We start from the raw sequence: 15,344 nt of genomic DNA, 5'->3' as shown, positions 1-15,344 counted from the left end.
AAAACCAATCAACAAAATCAAAAACTGTCTCAGGGGTTTCCCACAATATCTCTGTGGTCAACCTTTTATTTATTTATTTTTATGCTCTGAATGGTCCCACGTGCACAATGTTCTAATATTAAAGCACTCTGAAATGAAATAAGGTTGAATCGACAGGGACTGCTTCAAGACCAACTCAGGGTTGAGGGGAGGGAGGGACAGATGGACCAACTGCAGCCTAATACTGGGGAGGTCCTTAAACAAAACCTGCCGTAGCATCAAATCCACCTGAGACTGGAGCAAATGTTCAACTTCCAGCTGAACGGTGAAACACAGAGCCAAGAAAACTCTGTGGCAGCTTCAGGGAAAATATCTCCCTGTCCTTCAGCACTGCTAAAGCCCAGTCTTAAACACAGGAAAACATCTGTTAAGAGACCTCAAAAACACAGCAAGCAGAGAGTAAACTTCAAATGTAGGTGAGAATGCCTTCCGAGACTTTCCCAAGAAAACTGGAATATGTAACAGCCGTGAAAGAAGGCACAGTTCCACTTTCACTGTTCTTTGGGACTTGGAGTGAAACCTGAGAAAGGACATTTTAAAAATCTACAGTCCAAAGATAATAGAAATTTGTAGTCTGTCTCGCATTTCATCAGTGGTGGGCACTGCTAAGTAAAAAGTTAGCTGCATTAACCTTGAAGGACGATCCATGAACATTAGTTCCACTAACATGCTGTCTGAACATGATATCTAGCAAAAGCTAAAGCGCTAAATTCAACCATATTGATTTATACCATGCTTCAATGACAATTTGACAACGTAATATACTGCCCCCAACAGGATCAAATTTGCTATTACACTCCTACTTTTGCTGTTTGCACTTCAGAAAGTGATTCTTTGATTCTTTCACTCCGGGATTTAGTTTTATAGTTGTTGAGTTTTGCCAAGTCTCTTGCTGATTTTGACTAATTAACTTTGGTTAGAAAACACAGACGACATCAGAAGATTTTAAACTGTTTACTTTAGAACAGCGACTCGTTCTGGGTACAGAATAAATGCCATTTGCTGCACCACAACATGGGTGGAGAACCTGAGGAGAGGAAACAGAAATAGTGTATTCACCCACTTCAAAATAACAGCATGAATATAAAAAGCTCGCTGATTGAAGAAATCTCAATAGTCAAGATGTCAAACTTTACTCAACTTGAAATTTACAGGATGGCCAAGCTTTAGAATTTATCTGTAGTAATTAATTTAGGAGAAGATAACTGCACTAAATATTTTCTAAAATAGTAAAATGCTAAAATGCGTAGCTAAAATTTAGCTCAGCTATTAACGCAAGCGTGGACATTTTTTGGGTTTATGAAAGTAAAAAAAAATTCAGATTGCTACTGATAAATAATTTTATGTTGGTCTACTACACTAAATCACAGAAGTATAAATTGCAATCTGTGGTTGCAAAGCTTCAAAATGAAGAAGAAAGTTCAAGATTTTTTGCAAGGAATAGTAAGTGGAGACAGAGAAAATAAACACAGGGCAAGTTCAATCAATACAATCTTTTTAATGATCTAAAATATTACTAAGTGATGCAGCCTTCACTGATTTATGCTCCGATTCATCTTTTTTTTTTTATTATGTAAGGAAGATAGTTTTCAGAAGATGTTTACATAAGAGCTTGGGTATTCAGAGTAGAGCTTCTCGAACGGTTTTAATCTAATTAGAGCAGATCTGCTGTCTATGTACATGTAGTGTGTGTGTGTGCGTGTGTGTTCTCTGTAAAGCTCATTGTTTTGGTTGTGTCTGCCAAACTATCAATACACAGGAGTAATTAACCGATGGTGCACTAATTACTCCAGTGAAACTTTTTTTTTTTTAGCAGATGCACTCTCACATGCTGCCACGCACTGGTGCATACCCTCCATTTCCTCAGACACGGCGTGTCATGAGCCAAGCTGCACAACCCTGCTGTGTGGGAAAAAAAATGTTAATTTTCTCTTTGTTCACTTGAGACGATGAAAGATGAGATGTTTTTCTATTTTTTTTCTCCTTTCCCCGATACACGTCTCTAACCTTGACTAGGACAAAGAGTGTTCCCTCCCACGTTGTCATCATTATGATCATCCTAATGAGAGTGGGAGTCTTTGCCTCAGGTAAGGGCCTCGTTTCCCCTCTTTCTCGTCTCCGAGGGAGGCGTTTCAGATTCTGCCCTGCTTGGAATGTCCTTTAAATTAAACAAATTAATGAACCCTCAAAAGCTGGGTTATTTCTCCTGGGGAAAACATTGGGAGCTTCGTTTATCTGCCTGAGAACAACCCCACTCAGTAAACACTGACCACTGCTCCAAGTGGGTGTACATTCACAACACATTACACCTAATTACGTTTCATGGGAATGCATGTAAAAGGAAACTCAAAGGCATTGTGTGCACTAACTAGATCGTTTGTTTTTGGTAACATTTTCACATACTACATAATTTACTACCATATATAGTTAAGTAAGAGGACACCAACAGAACCATCATAGGCTGTGGATTATTATAAATGTACACAAATCTTTGAAGGTATTCTGCTAATGTTGAAGAACACAATTTTGCAATTGCGGTATTTCCATTAATTGGCAAAGTGGTGACTGGCTCTGTACTCGTATATCAAGTCCAGAAGACCCCAAAGCACTTCACACTACAGTCATTCATGCACACACTCACACCTGAGTATGAGCAAATTTTTTTATTAAGTTTTCCAGAAAATGTTTGGGTGTTTTAGTTAAAATGACCTCAACTGATTCAAAACCAAAACCAGAAAGAGATGACGAACAAAAGAAAACAGATTAACTACATCAAAATAGTTGATCTGATATTAATCTGACAACATCATGTTATTTTTCTAAAGAGGAAATGGTCTTTATAGTGATGTTTCAACAAGCTAGCCAAAGCCCATTAGTAGATAAGCTGGATCTTGATTCCAGAAACAACAAGATCTACATGTCATGCAGATGAGGTGGGATTGGGTTTTTTGTAATTTACGCAACTAAATAATAGTTCAGTGATTCACAGGAAAGCAAAAATCTTCATGGTTTTTCAGAGTATGCAGTACATGTTTGGTTTTATAGAGAAAAATGTGGATGCTGCCATTTCTCAAACCATTCCTTTTTTCATAACAAATGTGATTATGCTTCTGCCATGTTTTTCACTTTGGAATTGAATGTTCTATAGTTCCCAACGCCTCCCTTTATATTGAAATAAAAGCTGTAATAAAGATATTGAGCTTGACTCACTTTTTTTTTTAAATACACTACTATCATTTTGAACACAAGACTACTTGCAGAATATGATGAAGAGCACTGGCCTCTGCTCTCACTGCTCTGCATCTGCACACTTCATGATACACCCCGGTGGAAGTGCTGACTTGAGATAGGATGCTAAATCAATTGAAACAAAGGCATAAATAACAAAGCAATAGAGCCGGCTCCATATGCTGTATAAATTTCAGTGTATATTTGTGTGATGACTTGTAAACGGTCGGCTTGATCTGGGTACACATTATATGCCTCAAATCTGGCCGCTGGTTGTAAATCTCCAAGTTACACCAGAGAGCTCTTAGAGGGAGTGGAAAGCCTCAACAGTAACTCATGCAGGTATTTGGAAAACTAAAGTCTGATGCTGGTCTCCTTGTCTCTCAGAGGTAGATTAAGAGCTTCTCCTGCATGCTCCAAATAAATACATATGTTAAACTGAGTGAGTGGATTTGTTTGTAGTACAAGTGTACTTTTGTGCAAGTGTGTAAAAAGGAGGAAAGCTGCCAACGCGTCTGGAGACGTTCCCTCATTCCTAATGACATGATGTAAAGCTAAAAAAGTAGAGTTTACTTAATACTGCCCCTTTAAGTTCCTTGTAAGAGAACAGCAAGTTGTGCAAAAAGTATTCAAGGATTCAACAGTTGGACATGTATCCATAAATTTAGAAAAGATCACATCATCTTCAGCTATAAAGGTTTGGGGTTTGTCCTGAAGTGACCAATGAAAACCAAACAACCCTAACTTTTGGTGAGTGGTACGTATGTGACATATAAACCTCTGACTGGCACTGAGTGCTAAAGAAACCCAACACCTCCACAGGATAGCTGAATTTGAAAACTTTCCTACACCCAGAATGCACTGCACTGGTTCCGAAAGGACACGCTACCAAAGCTGAATTTTAATCCAATCTGAGATGTTTTGAGCTTCCACCTCTCAAAGTAGGTGTAGGATCTGCACAGATATGAAAGCAAATAGAATAGAATGATTCTATTTGAGTTCACTATCAGTTCTCCTTAAGAAATGATAAATCAGACACGGGTAAGGGAAGAGAAGGCAAACTCCGTCTCTCTCTCTGAAAGACGTATGCATATCACCCTGTCATGAAAGGAGACTTGTCTTGGCATCTTACCGGCAAGGCACTCTTTGAGTGACAGAAGGATTAAGAGTTCCCATGGCAACAACATCTTCATTTTCCAAGGTGAAATATTCCTGTTCAGACAGACAGTGAAGAACACTTCCTAGGCAAACACTCCCTTTGTTTGGAACTGTGAAAAAAAGAAAGAGGAAACAAGACCACATGAGCTCTGTGAACATTACTAGATGCAATCGGAATCTGCGACTTCAGGGGAAAAAAAAGAGAATGTGTTAAAGGCAGTAAGCTGTGAAAAATTGGCGTGCTATTAATAATTCATTCAACCAAATAACCTGGGCCAGGATCTCATGCTGTGCTCTGAGCCAGCAGCTCATACTGTGGGAGCTGATATGTAGTGCACACTGCAGCTTCTCTATCTCCATAGAGCAAATGGAGGACAAAAAAAAAAAAAAAAAAAGCAGAAGCAGCAACAGATTAGCAGGATCCTGCTGCAGGAAGTGTTTAATCTCTGAAAACTATTGGCTGGTCAGATCGGAGAAGACAGTGACTAGTAGTGATCAGACTCAGTGTTGTATAAAGTACCTCAAAGTGATACTTCACTGAACGTACCAGTATCTTACCATAGATTTATCTTGGTAAAAGTCAAAGTCTCCTATAAAAATTATTACTTGAGTAAAAGTGTTAAAGTATCAAACATTTATTGTACAAAAGGTCAAAAGTAAATTTCCCATGTAAAATGGACCTAAAGTAAAAGTAAGTACAAGAAAACAGAATTTCTAAGATGACATTTATTTTATACGATATCAATGACAAAAACTTCAGTTGCATGAACTGAGTCGGGCTCTTCTTGTTCTGATGATAAATGTTGTGGTGGCTCTCAACCTGCTGAGGCTGGAAGAGGAGAGTTCAGCTTCAACAGAAACGTGGACAAAACTAGGAATGAGTTCACTAAGTCCATGTTATCAGCTGAACAGGCCGAGTGTCCATCTCATCCTGGAGACGACTACAGAGCAGAGAAGTGCAGTATTATATATATATAATTCTTTTTTGTCAAAAAATTGAAAGCCATCTCCCATTTTTCTTCCTCTTTAAAGTGACTATGTCATTGTGATTAGTGGTTGCTCATTGAATGAACAGGAGAAGCGTTGCAAATACTCTCCTACAGAAGATTCTGGATTGCCTTATTGGCATCAACAGGTCAAACCTTCACAGAAAATGGAGACTGGAAATTATCCACCAAAGATAAACAGACATGGTTTTGGTGCATCTTATAAAATTTCTGTAAAATCCTTTGAAGGTTGTGATTGCAACATACCAAAATATAAAAAAGTTAAAGGGCTGTGATTATATTTACAACACTGTATGCAAACCTTCTGAGTACATTTTTTAAAAGCTTCTAAAATCAATACGCTTATTATTGAAACAAAAGCTTTGCATCAGGTAAACTATGGACCCAACTCCAAGAAAGTGTGTTGAATTATTTATATGTTATGAAACCTGTGTAGGAATATACAACTTAGCTTTTGTTCCTCCCACAAACTAATCAGATACGGTCAGTGACTAAATACTTTCTCTGGGAGATGGTGGATTCAAACTAATGAGTGGAGAAAAAACACAGCTAATTACTTTAGAATGACAAAGTGAAACATTTGCAAAATAAGGCATCAGAAGTCTACACGAGTTTCTACAACAGAAAAGCTGCCAAATTATTACAGAAAAATACTGAATCTTAAAAAATGAAGACAAGTTCTTTGGCATGTTTAAAGACTAATTACAGAGCAGATTAAACAGTATAAAACATTTTCAACATTGCAAAGTTAATAATGACTCAAGGGAGTCGAACTTAATCTTAAGGCTGATGACTGCAGTGAGTCTTAGAATGTGAGTTATTATGTGAAACTGGAGCATGGACATTCAAGATGATTACTGAACGTTTCCAAGAACTGCTGCTAACGACGACGGCTGCATCAGCAGGTCTGACTACATAGCAAACATGTTATTTTCAAAAAGATATGATGCACTTTAATTACCATCAGAAAAATCACATATCTTACATTTGTATGCAGAAGCATTTGTTTCTACCACCATCTAAAAAATATGTGAACTATTAACATTAATCACATTTTATGATTAGACAGTTTAACAAATATTTGTGACATATATCTAATGCACCAATAATTCCCTCTCCAAGGCGTTCCATTTTCATTTATGGAGTATTATAGTACATAACTGATAGATACTGCTATATGGCAGTGATCACCCAATGATAGCATTGCTTGTTGCCTCGGGATGAATGATGCTTAAAACTGAAAGTGAAAGTGATAGCTAGACCTACTATCTGAGTCATTCAGGGGTTATATATTTGACCAATCACAGAGTATAAAAATTGAGATTTGGTTCACATTTTACTATGTTTCTTTTTTTTTTTTTTTTTAATCAATCAACCGACTCTAATATTAAATAATAAGAGAGGTGGCAGTGCTATGGCAGATGTAATGTATCACATCCATAGAGAGCAGAACCTTCCAGATCCTAACATGCACTATTCAGAAAGAGTCTGGTCTGACAATTCCGATTTTGGCTAATACCAATTTTTTTTCAGCTGAAATGTTTTGCTAAATATAGCAAGAAAGTCACTGAATTGGCAACAGTGGGGTGAGTATTGTTAACTGCAAACATGCAGCCATGACCTCAGTCAAACCTCTGTCACAGGAGAGGACAGTGGATGGTTGTTAGACCTTTGCTGAGGTTGATAAGATCAGCTTCAAAGTGTTGGCCAATTATTGAGCTCACACAATCAGATTAATTGGGCAGTGTTGTGGAGAAAAAATACTTTAACAAAAGTCTGGATAAGAAGAAATAAGACATTTTATAAAAAGTTGCAAAGAGAGAACAGAAATACAGAGTCAGAGGAGTCTGTCAAGTCTGCTCTGACTAACAGTGGATTTGGCTTCCTTTTATAGGTTCTGGTCAGAGAAGAGACCAGAACCAGGTACATAATCCTTGATGGTTATGCACCAGGGGTTCTGTGGAGCCCAACACAGATGATCTTGCCATTTGTCCACTGTTAAGGAAAGGGGGTGTTCTTTAACACTAAAGGGGGCAGATAAGTTCAAGGTTGGGGAAGTAACATTCAGTGTCCAGGATCATGGCCCTCTGACCTGTTGTTACATAACACTGTAGATCAGTGGTTCCCAACCACCGGGCCGCGGACCGATACCGGTCTGTGGACCAATTGGTACCAGGCCGCGCAAGAAATAATTAAATATGTCTGTTCTATGTATTGAGTCTGGATGAGATTTTATTTTGAAAATCCTAAACTGGACGCTGTCGGTTACGTCTTGCGCGCCAACATGCAGCAGAATGAGTAAGAAACAACGGCGTCGGTCTTGGATCATTATGGCGCCTGCAACCTCCCCCCGTTCCACAGAAGATTGGTGAAGGGTTGACCGGTCCGCTCTACTAAAAAGGTTGGGGACCACTGCTGTAGAGGCCTGTGTGAAAGCAAATTGACCAATCATATGATAAGACTGTGTAAATAACCCAAAGCAGAAGAGGGGTAAGGAACACATTATACATCTTTCCATTACAGCGGCTAATTTCTCTGTGCATCCCTACTTTGGGATGAATTAGAGTGGAGATTGTGAACCAGGTCTTCTCATCCAACACTAGTGTCTGACCTCAAATGTTGTCTCAGAAGAATGGTGAAAAATTCCTAGGAACCTTCCTCCCAGACCCTAGACTGTCTGAACAGCCAGTCTAGGACTTGGGTCTGTAAGTAAGTAAAAACGGAACACAGCGTTCCACTGTTTGTGAAGGAGTAAAGAATGGGAAGCAAAGCCAAATGATCCAATATCTTTCAACAATATAGTGTGTAAAGTGGTATTTTTTAGTTTTGCTTGTGTTTGTATCTTCTAATTTCAGTTCCCAGAGTAAACTGGCTCAGATGTCTGTAACAAGAACAGAGAAATCAGTAATCGTGACTGAAGAGGGGAGCAAAAATAAAATCATTTTTCAGGCAAAGAGCAGTAGATTTACAACGCTCCGCGTTATTTATTCTGAGAGAGCTCAGTGCAGATCATTCAAGCCACATCTCATCAGCCATAGTTATTGATTTGGTTTCCACTTTTTTAACCTTCTGACTTTTTGTTTGTCATCACTGCCGTCTGCCCTGTCACAGGTCTCAATCAAACACAGAGGCACGGGTCAATAATGGGAGTTTTGGTTGATGCCTTTCCCTATGAGGCTGGCTTGGTTGATATATTTTGCTGTGAGGAAAAGTGAGGAAACTGTATCTATCAAACAGCATAAGTATTCTTTCTGCTTTAAGATCCAAGATGTGAAAAATTCCTTATTTGCAGCTGTATCTGCCTGATTTTGGATTTTAAAGTAATTCTGTTTCAATTAAGGAACCAGGTAAGCAGATTCCAAATGAATCCAACAGAAGTGTGAGTGTTGATAGAGTTAGATGAAAGGCTTATATATTGTGAAATTCTAAGTTACTGTAATATTTAACTTATTTTTTCAGATAAGTTCTAAAAATTCTTTTTAGGAATTAATGTGCTGTTAAACCACCTTTAGATAAAGCCACAATTAATCAGTTTTAAAAATCAGGTGCACTTACTGAGCAGCATGTGAGGAGAGGAGCTGAAACAAGCAGAGTTTACGCTCAGTGACAGAAAAGTGAAGCGTCCAGATGGAATCGTCTGATTCATGTGGAATCTGGCCCAAACGCAGATCAGTGATGGGAATGGAAACGGTTCAATTTGTAAGGAGCTGGCACCAGCCTTGTAGGTGGGAAAAAAAATAAATAAAAAAATTACCACATTTCATGCAAGTTTCTCCCTACGTGGCGTGACATAGGAAGAACAGGGTCACATGTTCCACGTCATGACAGGAAACAGCAAGAATAACTACAGCAACATGAAGGACCCGTTTTAAGATGAAGGGAAATGAAATCATGCAATTCCAAGATACTCTACATGTCTGTTTTCTGTTTTATCGTTTTATTGTATATTCACTCTTGAAAACTGTCATGGGCCTGCAGATGCTAATTAGCTTATGCTACATTTTGGTACAGCACATCTTTTATGTTTGAGTTGTACGTTGTAATTTTTTAAATAAAGTTTATTATTATAACTATGTAGGAAAGCATGCTACACCAAGTTTCACATGTTGCAACATGATGGAATTTTCCTGTTTCACATGTGACTAAGGATCTGGTTTGTTTGGGTTAGGGTACACAGTCCGAATCATCTGGAAACATGTTGACACGCATTTCAACTCTGCATGGAAATGAACCAAGATTGAGCTTTTCTGTAAAGAAGAAGGGATGTACCTGATGTTAGGTTAAACGTTATTAATCCCGTAGGGAAATTGAGGTTATCTGTTGCTCACACATTAATTCACATCCACACAGCATTCAAATCGTACAGCTGGAGACATCCATAAAAGGTACAAGAGTATAATAAATACATTACCACAAAAAGAGGTCAAATAAAAGTGCTTAAATATGTTAAAATACTAGTTACCCCGTCTCCCTCTCACAAATAGCAGCATTATAAAGCCTAATGGCCCGTGGGACAAAGGAATTTTTAATTCTCTCAGTTGAACAACCCAGTGAGAGGAACCTGTCACTAAAGGAGCTCCTCTGATTGGAGAAAACAGTGTACAGGGGATGACTGGTGTTCTCCAGGACTAAACTGAGTTTAGACAGTGTAATCTGTTCCACCACCGTCTCCACAGACTCCAGGCTCACACCGGCCATGGAGCCAGCTCTGCAGATGAGGCGGAGCTGCCTGGTACCACTTGATGTAGAAAGTTGGTAGAGATATTTGAGGAAGACTTCCTGTTGCAAATGCAGCAAAGCATGGTTTTACAAAAGAATGAAAGCAATTTTTATTAGCAGTGGGACTTGATTAACATTTTTAATTGGGTTATTTGCAAAGTCTTTACTAATTATTTTTAATAAATCACATTTTGCACAGGACAAAATAAACGTGTTTAATTCAAGAAAATGTTTTGCTGCTAAATGACTGAATTAATGGACACGTGACCTAAACAACAAAGATATTCATTGTTTTTAATCTGCTATTTAATCTTCATTTTGGTGCATCATCATTCTTTAGACATTTGGACGATGTGCTGCTGCTACATGTTTAGCATTGAGATGCTATTTTAAGGAAAGGTAAAGTAATGTAATTTTATTTATAAAGTACCTTTTCAGCAACAAAGATGTTCAAAGTGTTTTACATGAATTAGAAGGTAATACAACAAAATAACAAACCAAAGGAGCATTGTGGCAAAAGAAAAAAAATAAAGTATAAAACTCCACATTAGTTCCCCTTGTTTAAGAATAAGTAGTCTGTGATTTATAAACCAGTACGGGGGTTTCTCTGGATTCTTGTTCTGAAAATTTTTAGGCTCGAATAACTTCGCTGATAGATTAACTCCTTTTAGAAAACTTTTAACACAACAATAGTCTTTTCCAGCGTCCAATCAGATCATTTTTTGAAGCAAAAATTAACCCCCAATGCGCCATGAAAAGCAGCTTTGTGGTCCGTTGCTGCAGTTTGCAGATGTTGCTTGTGCATCAGATTTCCGGGAGTACCAGAAACATATGCAAAAGTTTGATCTCGGGACTTTATGTAAAAAATGCAAAACCCCCCCCCCCAAAAAAATATGGAATGAATTAATAGAAATTGATATATTAAAGTCCCTTTTTTGTTTCTTACCAAAATATTTTTATTGAACTTTTCCACTTTGAACATACAGTCATGCACCAGTCTGAATAAGCTTCTTTTATAATTACTACATCACAGTAATATGCAATTTTAAGCCCAATTTGGGGTTAAAACTAACCAAAGTCAGAGAAATTAAAAACAAAATAATAAAATGAATAAACTAAAATAGAAACAAAAAACAGTATCTCAAAACAACAGGACTAAATAAGCAGCATCTGTACATGTATATAGCAAATCAGGAGTCCAACAAGCCCTCTATTGAAGTCCTTTTTAATCATCTTTTTCTACATTTAAATTCACTATTTTATTTGGGTCTATTACATAATTTATCCATTAAGTGACGTTTGTGGTTGTAATTTCAGACAAAGTGGCCGACACATTAAATGGGTATTAATACTTTGGTGATAATGTCGGTATAAAAATCATTTCTAGCTGTTGATGTGTAAAGTATAAAGTATTGACAGCTGATTGATTGGGATGTAAACACTGAGTGCTTTAAAGAGTGGGCCATGTTGAGAGCACTCAGTGCACCCAAAGCTCTCCTTCACCCGTTACCTTCAGAGCAGCACTTTCCTCACGATGCTCCATAATCCATCCATCCTGTGCAAATCAGAAGCCCATTATTTGCCAATACTGACTTGCTCAATTAAGAATGATGACATTGTTAGCATTTAGTGCATTGTGAGGCTACGGGAAGCATTAATGCCTATCACAGAGGTTGACTAACAAGCCCCTGCAGCGTTTTAAGTCATTAGCAGACCTGCTCTGCCCAGTGATCGATGTTCATTTGTGTTCCCCGTAGTCAGCTGTCCACTCTCGCTTTCCAGCTAATCAACTTTATTTTGTCCACTTCCACACAAATGTGGCTCTGCTTTGATTCGTATTCAAAGTCACGCTCAGGGCTCCTGAAAGCACGAACCCCGAACACAGCAGCTGGGAATGCTGAGACGACAGTTCCTGGAGATGTTTAAGTCAGAGACACAACAACTCCGTTACCATGATCTATGGATCCTCAGAATCCAGAGGGTGCAGGTTTTTATTTATTTTATTTTTTTGGCTATGGTCCAGAAACCTGAAGGAGTTGGATGTGATTAATTTACATACTCTTAAAAAGGAACAACCATAATTCATTTTTAAACGTGGCCGATGCTCAGTTTGAAGTGTTGGAAGGGAGATGGCTAATGGTGCCTGGAAGGGACACTCTCTGTCAGGAATGCACTGAAAAAACACAAACCACTGTTTGCTCTCAAATATCTTACAACACTTGGAATAATAAAAAAACTATCTTATAGGTAACTTTTCAGCAAGATATATAAATCCGATATTAATATTGGAAATTGATCTGATATCAGACAAAAAATGAGCATCAGATTATATGGGGCTGCATGTAAAATCTCAGACAGAAGCGCACTAATGGAAGAACTCGGCTGTAGCCTTTGTACCCAGCAGGGTTGGTGTCCCATACCCAGACCCATTGGTTAGAAATAAATGGATCACTTGTTCTCATTCCTAATGTTGACAATTGTTTTCTGGTTGAGTGGTACCACTTGATCATGTCTTTTCTTACATTCCACACAACAAAATAAGTCATTGAAGTACAACTTATTTACTTTAATAAGTCATACTTTCATGAAATTGAATATCTTTCACAGGCTACGTTCTCACAGCAGGTCTCGACACTCAATTCAGACTTTTTAAATGAAATTACATTTTTTTGGCATGGTCGTTCATACTACTCATTATATGCCTCTGCAATCAGACTTCTGTGTCAACAATTTACATCCACAAAGTTACCTGTATGTGCAGGAACAGAACCTTGACGTCACACAACAGCACGTTGTTTACAGAACCAAACAAATGCAGCCGCTGTCTGCAGATCAGTTTTATGACTGACAGCTCTAAGACCCGCCCCCTGGCTCTGGTTGGTTGTTGGGAGAAGCCTGAGGATGCAGATTTCTCACAGATTGTCCATCTTATACTGCACAGTCAAGACAGTGACAGTTTCAATAAATATGTAAAAAACTGAAAAATTTTAATGCCGCTTTAATTTTGTTAACAAAAGCCCTCTGACAGAATGTTTCCACTTATAACATGTAAACAATGTTTTCTTATAAGTGAACAAAAATTTGATTTTTTTATTGATCAATATTAAGGAGTAATTGACTTAACACAAGCTCACATCACCTGCTGAAAAGTTACTTGTAAATTACTTTTGTCTTGTTTGAAATGTACCATAATATTTGCACAAGAAGGTAGACAGAAATACTTTGTGTTTTTCATAGTGTACATAGTGTGTTCCCCCTCCGTTTCTCCGACTAGCTGGCGATGCTGAGATATCAGCGTGGAAATTCCTAAAGCACTGTTGAATTCTGACCCAGATAAATGCAGGTATCCGAAGAAAAGAGATTCCTGCTTTAACGTTTCGAGCAGATTAGTTTTCCATTGTGGAGCAGCCAAATTAGCACAAGAAGAAAAAGGGAACTGTAGGGTGTCCTGGGATCTCTGTTGAGCCATGTTCCACTTCATTACACTCTGAGTAATTGGTTAAACATGTGACTATATAAATGATCTCTCTGCAGCCTTCTGAGTATTAATTAAGACCCCTCTCTCCCTTCTACCTGTTTTGGATAAGAGGTACTTCCTGCAATGCGCAGGGCTCCATAAAGACATCAGCATGACGGTGCCTTTTCTTGAGTATACTTCCAGGAGCCAGGAAACCATCCAGCTTCATCTTTGTTTATTTATAAAACACTAAGTAATAAATATCCAGCCAAAAACCAAAAAGCTTCCTGATCTAAGATTACAGTTCATCTGAGATCCTGTCAGTCCCTGGGGGGCAAAAGATTCTGCAGCTTAGGTGCTAAACTGTCACAGGTTGTACATGAAAATACTACAGAGAAAAACCATAAGAGATTAGGACAGTTAATTACTGACTTCTTTAACTAAACTGTTTCTCAAAACAGACAAACACATTTTAATCCTCAGAAATCCTTTAGATAAGCGACCTCTGTTAGTAATCAGTTTCTCAGGTATTAGTTCTCAGACGTCTCAAACAGTTCAGTTCCACTTCATAAAAATGTTTTTCCCCTGAGTGGGAATATATTCCACAAAAACTTGGAAATGATTTGAATGTTATTGGGACTATATAAGCATAAGCATGCAAATCATGTTTTAGTGCTTAAAGCTAGAACCAAACATGGAGAAACAGCACTCAGCTTCCATGCACCATAAATATGGAACAAACTGAAAAATGGACCAAACACTGAGTTGTAATTTAATTTCTACATGACAGTATAAATTCGGAAACAATAAGTTTGGAAAACATAGAAGAGACCACAGACATCTGTTCAGACACAGATTCCCAAGAAACCGTGTGCTGTCACGGCCCCCTACCTGGAAAAACAGCTGCTGGTCGCGGTCATTCATAACAGGCAATAAATCACAGAGGCCAACAACAAGCATGTTTCTCACTGATTGAGTACTCACAGAGTAAGTGGGGTCTGTGCCTTCTCGCTCCTTCCTTCACAGCCAAGACACAGTCACTACTTTGGCAAGCTAGAAGAGAAAGAGGGAGAAAATATTGAGAAATTAGTGAGGATAAAAAAGCTTGATACGTCTTAAAACTTGAGTTCAGCTGATTGATAAAAGGAAGAACAAGTAGCACAAGTGTTCCTGATCGTAGCTCATATCTGGGTGATTCTAGGTTCTAGGTTTGGGTTTTCAGCACAGAAAGGGTTTCCAATGGCAAGAAGTTCTCTCAGGGTTTCCTGCAGGTGCTATGGAACGGACTACAGTCACAACGCTGAACTAGTGTAATCAAAGTGTTGCAGACCATCTATGAAGTTTCTAAATCTTTGATATCATCTAGACTTTCCCCTCATTGTTTAAAGAGACAGTAATCACTCTGTAAGTAAACGTCAGATTTTGAAGACAATAAATATTGTAAATGCTGTCTTTTCAATACTACATTTATATCTGAGAACTTTGCATTACTGTTCCCATTATCTTAGTTCAGACTATCAGTAGAATAAGGATAATTACTTCAAATTAGCAGATGTCAAAGCAGGTATGGAACATCCTTCTGTTGGGTTTTAATTGCCACATGGGACACAAAGCAAACCATATTTCTTCATTTGGTAAATCTGCTGCAGCCACCTGACTAAAATGCTTCCTGGACACCTGGAATTTCTTGTCCCACTGGAGGGAGAACCTGGGGCAGACCCTGAACTCAGAGGGAC

General features: G+C 38.3%; 1 protein-coding gene across 2 annotated transcripts in view; it reads right to left on the bottom strand.

The window, feature by feature from the left end:
• Positions 1-15,344, bottom strand: part of LOC122834134 (contactin-4) — a 127,692-nt gene that overhangs the window by 55,870 nt on the left and 56,478 nt on the right. For both annotated transcript variants that reach the window (XM_044122283.1, XM_044122284.1), the window contains 2 exons: positions 14,593-14,661; positions 4,400-4,535 (listed from right to left, as the gene is read on the bottom strand). In XM_044122283.1, coding sequence (XP_043978218.1) covers positions 4,400-4,460 — 61 coding nt within the window. In that variant the 5' untranslated portion in view covers positions 4,461-4,535; positions 14,593-14,661. The remainder of the gene's footprint in view (positions 1-4,399; positions 4,536-14,592; positions 14,662-15,344) is intronic.

Source organism: Gambusia affinis, linkage group LG07, assembly GCF_019740435.1.
Source record: "Gambusia affinis linkage group LG07, SWU_Gaff_1.0, whole genome shotgun sequence".
In the NCBI taxonomy this organism is placed as follows: Eukaryota; Metazoa; Chordata; class Actinopteri; order Cyprinodontiformes; family Poeciliidae; genus Gambusia; species Gambusia affinis.
The sequence above is the reverse complement of the archived record's forward strand: the minus strand, read 5'-3'. Positions and strand labels throughout refer to the sequence as shown.